Below are 17,424 nucleotides of genomic sequence, written 5' to 3'. Positions count from 1 at the left end.
AACTGAAATCTGCCTCTCTAACCTGCCCGCTCCCAGGCTTTGGAGTCAAGTAGAACAAAGCCAATCCCTTTGTGCCACAACGACTCCCAAAATGCTTGGCCAGTGCTAAATGCTTCTCTAAGCCTTCTCTCCTCCAGGCTAAATGTACCAAGGTCCTTCATAGCAGGGTCCCTCTAATTTCCTCACCATCCTGGCCATTCTATTCTCCTTTTGTTCTACATAATGGACAATTTTATTGTTCTTTGATTATTTTACATATGGTTAATCTTGTTTCTCCAACTACATTGTGGGTCCTCCAAGAACAGGAAAATGTATATTTTCCTGTATCCTACATGGTTCTTAACCCATGCCTGGACATATCTAGCAGTCATGTGGTGATATATTTGTGAGAGAGAGACAGGGACAGAGAGAAAGAGACACACACAGAGATGGGTAGAGAGGCAGTCAGACAAAGTGTTCGGGCATGCTGAAGTGAATAGAGATAAGTGGACCCAACTTGGAAAGCTTCATGGAGGAGGGTAGTAACTGGCAATATGTAGCCACGCTGGAAAAACTTATTTAAAACAAAGCCTTCAACAGTAGAAATGGAACTGAGGAAGCACTGTTGATTTGTGTATTTATAAGAAAGGGAGTCTGATGGCTAAAATAGTTTTTCTTTGCTGAAGCAGGTCAAGGTGAAAAGGTAGAAGTAGCTGAGAAGACTGTGGTCTGGGTCTGAGGGGCCCTTGGAGAGGAGCCTAGGTTAAACAGGGAGTATAGGAGGGGCTATCTTTTCCACCCCCAATGGAGCCCAGTCTGAGACCTTGTGTTCTGTGCTAGTAGCCAGTCACACTTGTCTAACATGTTTGCTGGGTTGATTGTAATGAATGCTGCTAAATCCACCCTCCTATTCTAAGAATGTCTGGCTTCTGGGCTAAATGATGTTTAGGGACCCTTCCAACTCTGGTTAGTGTGCTATAGGGAAAGGGCTCTGGACTTGGGGACTGAAGTCAGATTTGAATCCCAGCTCCAACTCTTCCTGTGGGTGAATTGTCAGCTGGAGGAGGTACCTGGGACATTTCTACCCATACCTTGAATAAAACCTTTGCAGAGTATCCCTGACAAATGTTCTTCCTCTGTTTAACAAGCTTCGATGGGGGTGGGAGAGGGGCAGAGGACAGCCCATGATACCTCTGAACATTTCTAATCATTGTAAAGTTTTGCCTTGATGTCAAGTCTAAATTTTCTTCTTTGAAACTTTCCTTGGTCCTGGTTCTGACATCTGGGGTCAAAAAGACCAAGTCGTACCCCTCATTTATATGATAGCCCCTCAAATTTTTGAACAAATTTTTGAGCTTTTCAATATCTTTAAATTTAAATGTGGTCCCCAGACCTGAACACAATACTCTGCATATGGTCTGACCAGGGCAGGGTACGATGGGATTATCACCTCCTTGTTTCTGGGAGTTCTGACTCTCTTAATGCAATACAAAATCAAAGGATGATGTTCATGAGATTGTGAGAATTGAGATCATGAGAATGGAATGATGAGATTATGAATTCCCATGCATGGTACATGGGAAAAGAGACTGGCTTTAGAGCCAGAGCAACTGGCTTCAAATTTTAGATTTAATAACGTCTAAGAGCTGTGTGACCTTGGGTAAGTCATTTAACTACTCTGGATCTTAGTTTCCTCATCTGTAAAATAAGGGAGTTGGAGGAGAGGGGCTCTGAGCTCTCTTCCTGTTCCATATCTGTAATCTTATTCCAGTTGTTTATCTTGGGCATGTCAATACCACTCTACTCCTTTCCCTCCACTCCTTTTTAGAAGGGTTGTTATGGAAGTTCTCCATGAAACTTAATGCTTACACAAGAGTGAGCAATTAGCTTAAAGGGAGCCCCTACACAATTAGTTGGGGAAGGAGGGGGAAGCTCCACTGATAGTGTGAGGGTGTGGCTGCTGCCACAGGGATGGAAGCCACCTGAAATAATAAAGTGAAAGTGGCCTGACTCCACCTGTCAAATTTCACCACCACCAGCCCAGCTAAGTCTCAAGCCCTAGGAAACTTAGCTTCTCTGATAAATCTCTCTTTTTTCTTTCTTCCTTTCTTCTCCCTTTTCCCTCTCTGAAACAAGAGGAAATCTTCAAAGGAAAAAATATGTCACTTTAAATACACAACACATACACACAAAATGGGCCAGATAAATTATTAAAATACATAAAAGAAGAAATTCATGGGGAGAGAGGCGGGTTTGCTGGTGAGTGGGGCAGCCACTGAGGCTGGTGCTGGGCTGCTGGACTCATTGGAGAGAGACTCGACTTTCTACTTTGGGAACAGCTGACACTTTATTAAGAGTAGACACTGCTCTGGCTAATTACCTCCATGGTGGGTGGCTGCCATGTTTTCAAAAGTGGCCCAGTCCCACTAACAGGATTGAGCAGAAAAGCTCTTCATGGCTAATAATGTTCAAACCCAATTAAAAAAATATTTAGAGACAATCCCCCAGTCTCTACTGGTTATTTTTTGTGTATTTGTGTTGTTTTTTTCAGGATTTGGACTAGTAAGTATTAAGCTTTACTTCTCTTTTATCTCTATCTGAACAGAAAAAAAAAATTCCCAAGGGAAAAAGGGATTTTCATAAAAGAAGACAGTAATGACCAGTCCAAGGGAGTAAACAACTTTCTAAGGACTATGAGAATCCTTGGAATTTCCAGTTCTATTTTGAGGTACCTCACTTATGAAAGAAAAATAGCTTACTCCCAGGATAAAAACAAGCTACTAATAAGGGAAAAAGAAAAAAATTCCCTCTAAGTGCCTTTTATTTTTGTTTGAAGCAACCGTTGTATGGGGGTTTGGGGGAAGGGAGAACTCTTTCTTTACCCTTTCTGATTCAGATATGGGTACCTTGACCCTAAGACAAATTGGGTCTCTCCCCAGAGAGGCTAAGGATTCACAGGGCAAAAATAGGGTGGCATAAGGCCAACAGTAATGGACGTCAACATGCTCTCTCCCCAGAATGAGGTAGGGAGTTTGAGAAATGAAGTCTCCCTTCTGCTCCCACTCCTAACCCTGAGTCATAGAATACAGAAGGGGAAATGACCGCCAGAGACTGTGGGGTCAATGAGGGCAAGGGACACATAGAAGAAAGACAAAAATCGAATTCACAACCTGGCCAAGGGCTGGTCTTTGTTGTTGTTCAGTCATTTTTAGTTATGACTGACTCTTGGTGACCCCATTTGGGGTTTTCTTGGCAAGGATACTGGAGTGGTTTGCAATTTCCTTCTCCAGCTCATTTTACAGATGAGGAAATTGAGGCAGACAGGGTTAAGTGACTTGCCCAGGGTCACACAGCTTCTAAGTATCTGAGGTCATATTTGAACTAAGGAAGATGAGTCTTCCTGACTCCAGGCCTGGCATTCTGTCCACTGCAATGCCTAACTGCCCCGAAGGCTGGTCTTGCCTGAGGGTAACTTGGAGAACAAAACCTTTCAAAAGAAAGGCTGCATGGCAGATGATGATTCTTAGGATCATAGATCGATGTAGAGCAGGAAGAGATCTGCCAGATCACTTAGTCCAGACACCTCAATTTACATATGAGGAAGCAGTCCCCAGAGAGGTTGTGACTTGTCCAGGTTCACACAGCAAAGAAGGGACAGGGCCAGGTCATTTGATTCAAATCTAGGCCTTTCCCCAATGACATCATTTTACCTCAGCTTCAACTCCTCCCTGCCCTGCTTCCACTCACTTGACATTTCATTTGGCAGGTGGAGTTAGGCCACTTTCACATTATTGTTTCAGGTGGCTTCCATCCCTGTAGCAGCAGCCACACACTCACACTATCAGTGGAGCTTTTCCCTCCTTCCCCACTTGAGTAGGGGCTCCCTCTAAGCTAATTGCTCACTCTTGTGTAAGCATTAAGTTTCATGGAGAACTTTCATAACAACCCTTCTAAAAAAGAGTGGAGGGAAAGGAGTAGAATGGTATTGACATGCCCAAGATCATACAACTGGTACAATGTCTTCCCTTAGAGAACATGACATCTGGAAAGGTCATTCACACTAAGGCCTTAGATGCTTACCATGTTTTCCTTCTTAAGGGGTTTTGCTTTTTCAAAGAGAGGCCCATGGGAAGAAGACAATGCTTAACTCAAAGGAATAAGCAAAAAATAGAATTTTAGGTCCTGCTTGCATGTGAAGTTGGCCCTGGTTGTGTTTTTTGGGGGGAAGGAATCTTCCTTTTTCAAAGTTTTAAAATGAACAAACATGAACAAAGGAGAAGTGATGGGAAGTATAGTACATTTGAAGTCAGAGGACCTGGGTTCAAATCCGATTCTGATACTGAATGCCTACATGGCTATAAGCATGTCACTTTACTTTTTCTGGACCCCACTTTCTTCTTCAGTGTTAAACTAGAGGCTTCTAAAGTCTCACCTGGCTCCAAATTCTTTGATGTGGTGATACAGATTTAGAAATGACCTAGGAACAGAGATATGGCCTACATGGGCCAGGATGGCAAAGCCTGAAGGCAACTGCATACTGGCCAAATTGGGAAGCACAAATGTTCCTTTGTTCTTGAATGCCCTTTCCCCACACTTCTTTTCTGGTGGCTCTTGCCTTCATGCCACTTACCTGGTTGCTGAGGGCATCCTACTGTATCTCTTCTCCTTGGACAGTACTCCACATGTGGTACCTTTTCCTTCTCCTAACCCCACATCAAAATCCATTTGTCCTGGGAGCAGCTAGGTGGCACAGAGGATTGAGTACTGCCTCTGGAGTCAGGAGGACCTGAGTTCAAGATTGACCTCTGATACTAGCTGTGTGACCCTGGGTAAGTCACTTAACCCTGATTGCCTCCAGAAAAAAATGTACTTATCTTCTCTCTCATCCCCATAGAGTTTTGCCACATATAATATCTTGATAAATCAATGTTCAACATGGAAAGAATACTGGACTGTCTTAAGAAACCTGGATTCTAGCTAGACCTGTTTCTGTCACTAATTCTCTATGTGACCTTGGGGAAGTCACTTCTGCATCTGCTTCTCTTTTTATAAAAATAAATAAATGAAAATTCTGAACTTAAACAGTGAATAAAATGAACATTCCTTGTATACAGTAGAACAGAAATGACATGAAAATGAAACTATTATGTTCACTTTCCCATTCTTTTAAAATATAAAGAAATTCAATGTGTGACTTTCAAAGCTGTTCTGCTTGCCTGTGATTTCTTCTGGCCTACAATCTGTAGTCCTTTTTCTCTCCATCTGTAAAATGAAAGGTTTGGAATGGATGATCCCTCCATATGAAAAAAAAATACAATAAACATTTCTCTGTATTTATTGCATGCAGAGTACTGTATCAGGACCTGGGGAAGAGACATGGTTTTGACAAGGCAGAGTCTGTGCCTCAAGCAACTTACAGTCTGATAGGAAGACAACAGAAACCCAGAGTTATAATTCCACAATCAGTGTCTTAAAGAGAAGCAAGTAAAGTCTGAGGGGGAAAGTTATTACTACGGTGGGGAGATCAGAAAGGCCTCCTAGGTAGGGGAGGCAAGCAACCTCCTTAAAAATCCAAAGAGGAAGATGGGGAAGAAGGGAAGGCATGCCAGTCAGAGAGAAGAGCCAGAAGACCCAGGGCCGGGGGAGAAGCAAGGAAGTATCTGAGCTCTGCATATGTTCCAGGTAAAGAAAGTGGTTGAGTTTGGCTGGCACATAGAATGATATGAATTACAATTGTAATAGAATAATATAAATTAGTACAAATGGTAATATGAAATAAGGCAAGAAAGGTAGGATGGTGGTAGATTGTGGACAGCCTTGAATGTCAGGCAGGAGAGTGACTTGACTGAGTAGTAATAGGGAGTCATTGAAGTCCCTTGAGCAAAAGAGTGACCTTACTGGATTCATGCATAAGAAAGATGATTTTGGAAGCTATAAGAAGGTAGAGAACCATCTCTGATTCTATTCTTCCTGCTGAAGTATGAATAGGTTCTGTGATTTGCCTTTCTCGGAGGTAGCATTTGCATTTTAATGGTAGCTTTCAATGGTAGCCTCCAGGAGACCTTAGCTCAATTCAGCAAATACATATTAAGCACATTCTTTCCATCTCCCCTTTCCCCTCCCCAGAAATTACTGGGACAAAGTTCCTAAACACTCAGACCAACTTATTTTTCTCACCTTGGGGCAGGCCTAGGAAAATATGTGAAATGCCCATCTTCAGGATCACTACTCTGCTGGTGGAGGTAGTAGCTGTCTCTATTCAGGTTTCTTCCTACAAGGATAGAGCCAAAATCAATAGTGACAGGTACAGTCATAAATAAATAGAAGTTTTTGCTATTGCTATTAACATCAACTCCTTTCTCCTTGGTGCATCCCCTCCCTGCATTGCATAATAAATATATATCAAATGAATGAATGAGTCCAGGTGATTCAGGATAGGGTGAAGGGTGATTGCCTCTTTCAATAATCTCAAGCATGTAATCAAGGAGACCTTGATTGATGGATGCAGAAGATAGATGGTGACTAATGTAACCATTGCATATCATCACGTGATATACTGCCTTAGAAGTGGTGAATTATTTCTACAGGCACAATTATGTTTCCAGGAGGAAACACACTTGACTCTTTCCTCCACTGCACATCTTCCATCAGGCAGTTCCCTGCAATACCTTTCTCTGCATGTTGGTCTGTCAAAGTACTACCCATCCTTCCAGGCCCAGCTGAAATGTTACCATTTCCATGATGTTTTGCCTGATTCCTATAATATCCTATGGTCTCTTCCTACTCTGAGCTCCCAATTTAATTCAGTCCAAAACCCATTTCCTCAGCCTATAATGGGCAAGGTACTCTTTTTGGGTGAGCTAAAACAAATAGTAGTTGCCTTTTAGGAGCTTATATTCTCTTGGGGGAGTGGTGGCAAAAAAGATATATACAAGAAAGATAGTACACTAATATATATATATATATATATATATATATACATATGTATGTATAAATTAATTTCAAGAGAGAAAGATCACCAATGACTGAAAGGATCAAGAAAAGCCTCATGCACGAGGTGGTACCTGAGCTGTAATTTAAAGGAAAGTGGAGATTTTAAGAGGTAAAGGTGAGGAAGAACCTTCCAAAACTTTCCAAAGCCTGAATAAAGATACAGAAGTAGTTGTGGCATCATGTTCAGGAAATAGCTAGTAAGTTAATTTGACTGAGATGAAGAATATCCAAATAGGAGTACTATAAAAATGCCTGGAAAGACAGTTGGGAGACTTGATTGTGAAGGGCTTTAAGTACCAAGATGAGGGTTTTACATTTTATTCCAGAAGCAACGTGGAGCCGCTAAAGATTTTAAGTGAGGGAGTGAGATGTTCAGATTTGTGTTTTGGGTATACCCATTTGGATGGACTGGAGAAAAGGGAGATAAGAAGCAGTGAGTCCAAAACAGACAAAAGGAAAGAAGTAGAATAAAATTCAACTTTTGAAGTGGAGAGAAAGGGACTGATGTAAGAGATATTGTGGAAGTAGGATCAATAAGACTTAGCAACTGATTACACGTGGAAAATGAGTCCCAGGGAGAGGGATGTGTTGAAGATGATGCCAATGCTACTAATGTGGGTGACTAAAAGGATGGTAGTGCCTGAAATAAAGGAGTTTGGAGAAAAGATAAGTGGAGGGAGAAATATGAGTTCTGTTTTGGGTATATTGAAGTTGAGACATTGCTAGGACCTGATCCAGATGGAGAGGTCCTGTATGCAGCAAGTACTAAAGGACTAGAATTCATGACAAAGATTACAATTGGCTTTATGGATTTGGGAGACATCTGCATAGAGGCCATAATTGAATCCATGGGACTTGATGAGATCACCATGGGAGAGAGTGTGGAGAGAGAGTCAGTGACAGAGACTGGGGGGGGGGGTGCACCACTTATTGGGAGGAATAATCTAGCAAAGGAAACTGAGAAGAAGCGATCAGACAGGCAGGAGGAGAATCAAGATAGAGTGGTATCCATAGAAGCCAAGGGAGGAGAGAGGGTCAGGGAAGAAAGAGTAGTCAACAGTGTCAAAAGTTACAGAAGGGTTAAGAAGGATAAGGATGGAAATTTGACTTGAATCTCTCTATGTCTTTTATCATAATAACACATTTCTATAGGAATTTTGAGTTTATAAATTGCTTTCCTCATAACAATCCTGTGAGGCAAGTAATGAAAGCACTATTACGCCCATTTTACAGATGAAGAAATAAGTTCAGAAAGGGGGAAGTATCTGAACCAAGACTCATCTCCCATTCTCTTGTCTTGGATTCTTGGGGCTCTTTCCAGGACACCATATCTTCCCTCAATCATATTCTAATTTACAGCTAGATATGTAATTTTATTTTCTCCTATCAGTCCAAAAGTTCCCCTAGGACATGTATCTCATTTGTGATTTATTCCAAGCATGTAGTGCTCAATAAGTATTTATTGAATTATTCCAAATCAGCCCACAACTTGGGGAAGATTAAATTAACATGGATCTAGAATCAGGAATTTAAGAATGTATTAGAAAAAAAAAAGCTGTAAGATGTAATGGGATAGAGTCCCATCAATTGACCATCAAGTAGACTTATTTTGCTCCACCCCAGCTGGTATGAATGGGACCAATGGTAGAAGTTTGAGTTGGATTTTAGCTCAATTATAAGGAAGCAATTTCTAATAATTAGAGCTGTCTGAAAATGGAATGGGCTCCCTTTGGAGGTAGTGAGTTCCCCATTACCACAAGCACAGGCTAGATGCTTACTTCTTAGGGAATTCTGCTTCAGATGGTTTGCTACTAAATGACCTCAGAGGTCCCTTCCAACTCTCAGAGTCTAGCCTGTCCAGCAAAACAGACATTTTTTCCTTTGATAAAACAAATGCAGTGGTTATTGCTGAAACTGCCTAACTCAGAAGAAACATCACAAAATTTCATTCAGACAAAATAAACAGTTGTGTGGCTCTGGAAACTGAGGAAGATCAAAGTAAAAACAGACATTGCCTTTGTGACTAGGATACTAACTGTACATTAGTGGACTTCTGATGGACAAGGGAATCTCTTTTAATAGCAGGGGGAAGGCAAGTCTTCTAGACATCTGCCAAGTCACCCAGAGACTTCTAGCCAAGGCATAGACTATTGTAATATACACAGCCTATAGTTCCTATCCTGGCACCCAAGAGATTACATTGGTTGTGCTTTAAAAATTTTTTTGGTCCAAACTTGCAATTTCATCCGTGTTAAGGAACTCATAGTATGGAAACTCCCTTCACCAAAGCAGATGGGTGATAATTAATATATTAATAATATCCTAGGAACAGTAATTTTTAGCAATGATGATGAAATACTCTGCTTCATCAGGGAAGCAGTGTCTTGCAGGGGAAAGAACATTGGATTAGGACTTAAATCTGGGGTTTGCTCTGATTTTTCTCACCAATTTGTCCGGTTACCTTGGACAAGATACTCACCTCTCTGCATCAGTTTCCTCCCTTTTAAAATGGGGGAAATTATTCCGTTCCTGCCTTCATTGGAGGTAGTGAGGATCAGGTGAGATACTGTTTGTGAAAGTGCTTTGGAAACTTAAAAAAGTACTATACAAATGTACCGTAGTGATTTATAAGATCAACATACGGACTTTCCTCCTTCCTCCTTCTCTTGGCCCAAGGGAAGGGACGTGTCTGATCATTGAGGCCACGTCCCCCATCCCAACCAGTAAGGGTGTGTGTGTGTGTGTGTGTGTGTGTGTGTGTGTGTGTGTGTGTGTGTGTGTGTGTGTGTGTGTGTGTGTGTGTGTGTGTGTGTGTGTGTGTGTTACCCTTTGGGGAGGGCAACAGTAGGGTCCCTGAATATGGATGGAGGAGGGGGAGAGTAGTGACTTTATAGGACGGCGCCCCAGCAGAAGAGGCTAGGTGGGACCTGGCTTAAATCTCCCCGAGCAGGGGGTCGGTTGGTGAAGCGTTAGCAGGGGCCAGCTGTCGGGACAGGGAAGGACTTAGGGTGGGGTGGAAGGCTGGTGATGAGGGCAGCATCTCGCTCCCCCCCCCCCCCCTTCCCGGGCCGGCCGCAGCCCGGCTCCCCCCGCCCGGCGGGGAGCCCGGCCCCCGCCAGTCTCCGCCCCCCTCCCCATTCCGGGCTCCTCTTTGATGCGCCGCCGCGGCCCAATGGGCGCGCGGAGGAGGCGTCGGGCTGGGGGCTCAGCGCAAGGAGGCGTCAATCAGGCAGCCGCGGGGCTGGAGGGAGCTCGTCCTGGTACCGCCTCTGTCTTTGGGAGAAAGAAGGGGAGAGAGAGAGAGAGAGAGAGTGGGAGAGGAGAGGGCAGGAGAGGAGAGTACAGGAGAGGAGAAGCCGGGAGGGGAGACTGGGCCAGGGGCCGGGACACATGGATTAACCAGGCGCCCTCTCGGGCCGGTGTCCGCCCAGCCGCACCATGGGCAAACTTCACTCCAAACACGGTCAGTGTCTTCCGCAGCCCCCGGCCCCGGCCCCGGGAACTGGGCTAGGGCTCGGGCTCGGGCTCCCACTCCTCCTTCTCCTCCACCTCCTCCTCTTCCTCCTCTTTTTCGTCTTCCTCCTCTTCCTCTTCTCCCTGCCCTGCCCTGCCCAGCCCTGCCCAGCCCAGCCCGCCGAGCCGCGATCGCTAACTCTCTCCCTCTCCCTTTCTTTCCTGCTCCCGCCCGCCGCCTCGGATCTGCCCAGCTGCCGTGTGTAAGCGCAGGGAGAGCCCCGAAGGTAGGGATGATGGCTCCCCGCCCCGGGGCAAACTTTCTGACCCTCCTCCTTTCTCTGGGTCTTTCCCCTCCCGCCCCCCTTCCCTGCTCTTCTCTCAGCCCACCCTCTTCCCCTCCTCCTCAGCTACCACCGCCTCTGCCGCCTTCAGCTTTCCGCTCCCGGGGCCGGCTCCGGCCTCTGCCCCTCTCCGCGCTGTCCTCGAACCTGTCCCAGTTCCAGTTCCCGGACCCTGCTATCTATTCCTCTGCCTTTCCCTTACTTCCATTCCCTCCTTGTTTCTGCTTGTCAACTCTGGTCTCTCGCCCTATCTTTTTCTCTTTCCTCCTGGTCATCCCTCTGTTCCTTCCTCCTCTGCACTCCTCTCCCTGCTAGCCTGCTCTCTTCTCTCGTCTTCTTGTCAGTTTCTTTCTGTATCCCTTTATCTTTCCCTTTCTCCCTTTTCTCCTTGTTCTTCTTACTCTCTTCTCTCCTGTTTTTCCTTTCTTCTGTCCTTTCTTCTTTCCTCCCTTGTTTTCTTTTTTCTCTTTACTTCTCTTTTCTGCCCGTCCTCTTTCCTTGTTCTCTTTCTCTTAGTCCCCTTTACCTTTCTCCTCTCCTCAACTCCTGCTTCGTGGATAACTTTAGGGGTGATGTACTGCACTGTGGGTCGGGAGAGGGAGGAGGTCGGTGTCGGGGTTAGGGTCTCAAACGGGCTGTGCTGTGTCCTAGGTGACAGCTTCGCAGTGAACGCCTCCTGGGCTAGGAAGGGGATCGAGGACTGGATCGGGAAGCAACGCTACCCCAGCAGTGGCCCAGGATCCCGGCAGCCCCGGGTGGTGGGCGGCTTCTCCAGCGGCACCCGGGTACGGACCCCTTTCCCTCCCCCCACCCCCACCTCAGTGTCCTAGAATCCTTCCTTCTCTGCTGCATCTTTTCTTTCTTCCGCTCCTTCCTTCCGTCTAGTGAAGGGAGCGTGATGCCCATTCCTAGCCCACTCCCCTTCTCTGGTCCTTCCCTTCTGCTCCAAAAGGGGACTCTGGCTTCACAAATGTGCCCAGAATGATCTATCCTCTCCTTTCGACTGCCCCCACTCCCCCACCAGGATATTCTCATATTTAAATTCTCTCTCTCTCTGTCTCTCTCTCTCTGTCACTCTCTGTCTCTGTCTCTCTGTCTCTCTCCCTCTGTCCTATCCCTCCCCTCCCTTACCGTTGGAAGAGTTGCTGACTCTTGGGGAGATGGTAACTAGCCCCAACCCTTCCATTTCCCAGGAGACTTGCTTTGACACTATGTCTCCTGTCTTGAGGAGACCCGAGAAAGTCAGAGAGGATAAGGCATGTTTCTCAAGATTAAAGTTATCTGGGGACAGAAATGACTTCCTACTTCTCTTCTGGAGGTACCTCAGAGCCATCCTCTCCTCCTTGCTGAAGAGGAGGAGGCTCAGCTTAGGTCATGGGTTAGAAGAAATAGAGTAGAGCCAGGGGGTTATTCCTGAAGTAGTCCAGGTCAAGAGTCAGGGGGCCACTTTGGCCTCTGCTTTTGTGCATGGAGAGGGATGGGGGTGGTGGTTGTCTGTTTCACCTGCTATAATATGTATACATGCAGGAGGGGGAAGAGTTCAGAAATAGGATTGGAGAGGAGTTGGGGCAGTTTCCCAGTGGCAACAGCTGTTGGTGCAGAGGTCAAGGCTGGGCTGGTGGACTCTGGGGCTCCTAGTGAAGAAAGGACTGTGGGGCTGCTCACTGTAGTGAGAGGAGGCTAAAGAAGAAGAAAGCTACATCAGAGCTCCCTTGGGAAGACTCTCCCAGACTTTTCTGTTTTAGAAAGCAGAGTGGAGTCAAATTTGTGTTCTCTGGTTTTTCCTTTTCTTTTTGGTCTTGGTTAAAACTGCCATTGGGAACTGTTTAGAGACTAGAGCAGTGAGTTACTGGTTATTTTGGGCAGCATTTCACAAAGTACCCTCTTTTTTCAGGAAGATTTCTAGTGAGCAAAGCCTACAGGAGGGTTTCCTAGTTCCTTCCTTGAGGTTGATAGGGCATTTTGCCAGGTCACACATCTAGTTACTAGGAAAATGACTATCTTTTGGGATAGTCTTGTTCTTGTTCCAGGCCCTGGGGACTTAGGACACCTTAGGAGTCTTGCTGGTTTAGTCACTCTTCTCCCTTGTGAATGAAGTTCTGAAATTTCTTGGTAGAGGATCGTTCACAGCCGAGTAAGTGGTTCTGTGGAGTTGTCTGCTAGGGAGAGACAGTGTAGTTCGGGGTCTGGCAGTGACTGGAGTTCATGGATGTCCTGCAAGTTATATGACTCCACATGTGGGTTTCAAATGATCTGCGTGCAACTCAGGCAGTCCAGAGGATCAAAAGATGAATGAAGTTTTTGATGTGACATTTAATTTTTTTCCCTCTTTCTTAAAGGGGGAACAATCAAACTGGCAGGTTGGATTTGCCATCCTTACCAGCTGGTATGGAGGCTTGTCCAGGTGGTATGGGGAGGGGAAAGGGAAAGAGTTATTCTTTGAAAGTGGTGGATTTTTTTTTTTTTTGGTGGTGGTGGTGGTGGTGAGCAAGGGTTGGTCAGATGTAGCCACAATGGACAAGTAGAACTTCAAGGGAGGAGGCTTAATGTGGAAAGAGATTTGTGCACTGACCTTCAGGTCTCCAAGAGGAGCTGCTGCCTTTTCATTAAACGACTGACACCCATCTGCCCACTAGGGAACCATCCTGATCTTCTTAGATGTTTCATTAGCCTGTAGGCTGTGCTGGGATTAGAGATATTAACAAAGGCATATGTACCATACCCAACCCTCCCCATTCTAGTTTTTGAGCCACTTAAAAAAAACCCCTAAATTAAAATGATTTGATGTGTCTTTATGAATTCATTTTGTAACTCAAGACAAAGAAATATGCTTATCATCTAACTAGGCATATTCTTGTTGAGTTTTAAAATTTAATCAGTTGATTCCTTTTTTTTTAAACAAAGTATTTTTTACCTAGTGTCATGTATTTGGAACTTTAAAAAAACAGTGACAGCACGCAATACTCTCCTGGAGTGGAAATTTTAAATGTAGTAATAGCTTAATTCATTTGACATTTATCTTCAAAGCCATAACAAATATTACCCCTCCTCCCCTTTTTAAAATGTCTGGGTCTCCTTGGTTTCCAAATTGAGGCTGATGGGATAGATAGAGAGACAAAGGAAAAACATCTGTAATTATGAATTAAATAATTGAATTCTCCACAAAGGGATTGTAAGCCTTTTTTTTTTTAATTGCCATTTGGAGAACTAGAGAAAAGTCTGCTGGAGGCCCCTGTTTAACTCCAGCTCTGCCTGTGGCTTTTGGCAAGTTCACTTAACCTTTTTGCCTTTTTATCCCTCCCAGATGAAGAATGGGAAAGGATGGTACTTACCTCCCTCTCTTGGGAACATTGTGAAGAGTAATTAATGTTTGTTCAAAGCACTTTTGAAGATGAAAAGCACTAAGATACCAGTAGCAAATGTTATAAAGCAGGCTGCCCTTGATTCCAGGATGAGGGCTCCTACCATCAAAGAGAGATGATGGGAAGGGATCCGGAGTCTTTCCTAAGGGGTATTTTGCCTGTTCTAAGGATACCACTTAGTGGAGAGAGTCAGGATTGAATTCTAATCTAGGTTTTGTTACTCATTTACCGAGTTTGGGCAATCTACTTTAAAACTCTTGGAGTCTCAGTGTCCTCATCTGTAAAATGGGTTTAATAAAACTTTCTCCACTTATAGAGTTGCCTTGAGGATCAAACAAGAGAACAGAGAATGTGAATATCCTCTGGCAATAGAGATTTTTTGGTATTGTTCTAAGCCAGAATTTACTTTGAATTTCCTGCCATCCTGGTTTTGCTGTATTTTAGGATATCTTTCATTTGATAATTGGACTGCAAATAGATGTGTGGTTCAAAGAGTGATGGTTTAGCTGCTTACTTTATCTGTGCTCATGGGCCAGGGGGAAGTCCTTGCACTTCAGGATTCAAATTGTCTTTGTAGTAGTGAGAATGGTTGTGGGAGGTACAAGGAAAAATGTGGTAAGCTCATTCTATGGACCTTTTTGCTGTTGTCACCCTTCTTTGGATACATTAAGGAAACTGTCAGTCTTCCCATTACCTTGATGTAGTAAGCCACAGGATGACCCAGCAGCATATATGTCAGCTAGTTGGCCAATAAACATTTATTAAGAGCCTCCTGTGTTCTAGGAACTGTGACAGTGCTGAGGATATAACGAGAGGTAAACGGCTCTATTTTTTTTTTTAGATTTTTCTTTTTGCTTTTTGGAGGGGGCAATTGGGGTTAAGTGACTTGCCCAAGATGACATGGCTAGTTTTGTGTTAAGTGTCTGAGGGTGGATTTGAACTCAGGTCCTCCTGACTCAAGGGCCAGTGCTCTATTCACTGGGCCACCTAGCCGCCCCAGACTCTCTCTATTTTCAAGGAGTTAACAATCTAATAGAGGAGTCCCCATATGAATAACTATAAATAAGCAAGTGCTAGATGGGACAAATTGGAAATAATCACCAGAGATGGTAATAGAATTAAGAAGGATTAGTAAAAGTGTGGTGGGCTCCTCAAATGCAGCTTCCTAGGATATGCCACTAAACATTCAGTAAATATGCTGAATCCCAAAGCGCTTTCCTCTGCCTCCTGGTAGCCTGCAACTAAAGGAACAAATCAGTAAGAGGTTGTATATTGTGAAAGAAATAGCCTGGACAGGAGTCAGGAGACCTGCGGTTTTGGTCTTGACTCTGTCATTCACTTGTCTAAGTCAATGACCTTGGATGAGTCACCCTCTATGAAATGACTTGTTCTATTAAACTGTATGCTTCTTGAGGGCAGAAACTACATATAACTCACCATTGTATCCTTCCCAGTGCCTTATACTTAGTAGACACTCAGTCAATGTTTGCAAGAGTGTACCTGAGTTTTTTCAGCTGCAGAATGGGAATAGCCTGTTTTGCCCACTTGATAGGGCTATGAAAGTAAATTCAAAACAAAACAAAACACAAAACTCCCTTATGTTTATGTAACACTTAGAAATCTACAAAGGACTTCTCATGTCCATTATCTCATTTGGTCTATGCAACGGGTCCATGGACTAGCCAGAGGAGGGATTATTACTTCCATTTTACAGGTGTAGAAACTGAGCTTCAGAGAAGTACTGAAAGTTACTCAAGGTCACATGATTAATAAATGGCAAAACCAAGGCTAGAAATCAAGTTTCTTGACCTCCCAGGCTAGTGTTTTTATCCACTGCCCTACTTTGATCTCTGAAAGGTTAAAAGATGATAGATAAAAAAATATAAGGTGCACCATAAAGCATGATAATTTTTTATTATGGGTAAAATTAATAAATATTTGCTAATCATGAAGAGAAAAGTGATTCTTTTTTTCCTCATGAAATCTCAGCAAAGTTGGAAACGACTTTGTGTGTATATACCTTTATGCTTCTTAAATTGTACCACTTTGAAGGTATTACTTTCTGCTGTCATTTGGTCATGGTGGCCTGACAATGGAGGGTGTACACCGGCTGAAAGTGTAGATGAAGTCTAAGCCAGGAGTTCAAACTTTGATGCCAAGAAGGCAGGGTAATTTAATTAGTGGTGTACCTAGCACATTTTGACAGTTCTGGTTTGGGGAGATTACAGTGTGCTCATTCCCAATCAGAGTGTCTATGGAAGTATTAGTGCCAATGATGAGATTAGAGAGTTGGCTGGGACTGCTGCTGAGAGCTGGAGTTCTGGGGAATTATGCTTGAATGATACCAGTTGGTACAATTAAAAACTACAATGTAGTTGCCATATGGAAAGTGTTAGGTGTCCTTATGTGGTTTCAAAGCAGTGTGCTGGAGGTGGACTTGACATTTGAAGAAAAGCATAAATTGACTATTTGGTGTCATGAAACAGAAAGTTGATTTGTTTGGTACTGATGGAAGATTCAAGGGTGAATGGCTTAGGGCCGAGATACATGGCATCTTTTACTTAGCCAGCTAGGTGTGTTTCCCATTACTCTCAAGGGACCTAAAGTTAGCCTTCTGACCAAGCACAGTAACTCATTCCATCTCTGGAAACTGTCTGAAGAAGCAGTTTAGAATAGTGAAGAAAAAAACTGGATTTAGAGTTATGAGGATCTAGGGACAAATATTGACACTGATTGCTGTTAACTGTGTTGTGAGCTTGGATGAGTGGTTTCCCCTCTCTGAGCCTCAGTTTCTTGACCTGTAAAATGATGGGGTTGAAGGAGATGAGCTGCAGCATCCCTTCAGGGTTTAATATTCTCTTGGCCAGAGTAAAGGGGAGATGGAGAGATGAGATCCTAAAATAGGAGACTGAGCTGGGGGATAGGGAATAGGTGTGTTACACAGCTGCTTCTTTTCCTAAGAAGGTAAAATCACTCTGTATAGGTGATTTACTTTTACAGTAGGGGGAGGAGGGGACATACAGATGCCAAATGTTTTTCTGTTTCCCTTTTGAGATGTTCTGGCCACATGCTACCTGGTGATTTCTGATTTGGCCTGAGAGTCTCTCTTCTAGCATTTGAAACTTTTCCTTCTCCAAGATGGGAGGCTGGTTACTAGTGGATTTGGACATATAGAATATTCTTTTTTTTTTTTCCTTTTGGAGGGCAATTGGGATTAAGTAACTTGCCCAAGGTTACACTGCTAGTTGTGTGTGTGTGTGTGTGTGTGTGTGTGTGTGTGTGTGTGTGTGTGT

General features: G+C 43.9%; 1 protein-coding gene across 2 annotated transcripts in view; it reads left to right on the top strand.

The window, feature by feature from the left end:
• Positions 1 to 10,164: 10,164 nt before the first annotated feature.
• NKD1 (NKD inhibitor of WNT signaling pathway 1) overlaps positions 10,165 to 17,424 on the top strand; it is a 111,252-nt gene continuing 103,992 nt past the window's right edge. Inside the window, exons 1-3 of one of the 2 annotated variants that reach the window (XM_069082522.1) lie at positions 10,165 to 10,435; positions 10,680 to 10,712; positions 11,421 to 11,554. In XM_069082522.1, the coding sequence (XP_068938623.1) occupies positions 10,411 to 10,435; positions 10,680 to 10,712; positions 11,421 to 11,554 (192 nt within the window). In that variant the 5' untranslated portion in view covers positions 10,165 to 10,410. The remainder of the gene's footprint in view (positions 10,436 to 10,679; positions 10,713 to 11,420; positions 11,555 to 17,424) is intronic. The other variant, XM_069082523.1, reaches the window with a different exon arrangement.

The sequence above is a fragment of the Petaurus breviceps genome, unplaced genomic scaffold, assembly GCF_028583685.1.
Source record: "Petaurus breviceps papuanus isolate PSGF00001 unplaced genomic scaffold, PetGlider_PUasm1.0 171, whole genome shotgun sequence".
NCBI lineage: Eukaryota > Metazoa > Chordata > Mammalia > Diprotodontia > Petauridae > Petaurus > Petaurus breviceps.
The sequence above is the reverse complement of the archived record's forward strand: the minus strand, read 5'-3'. Positions and strand labels throughout refer to the sequence as shown.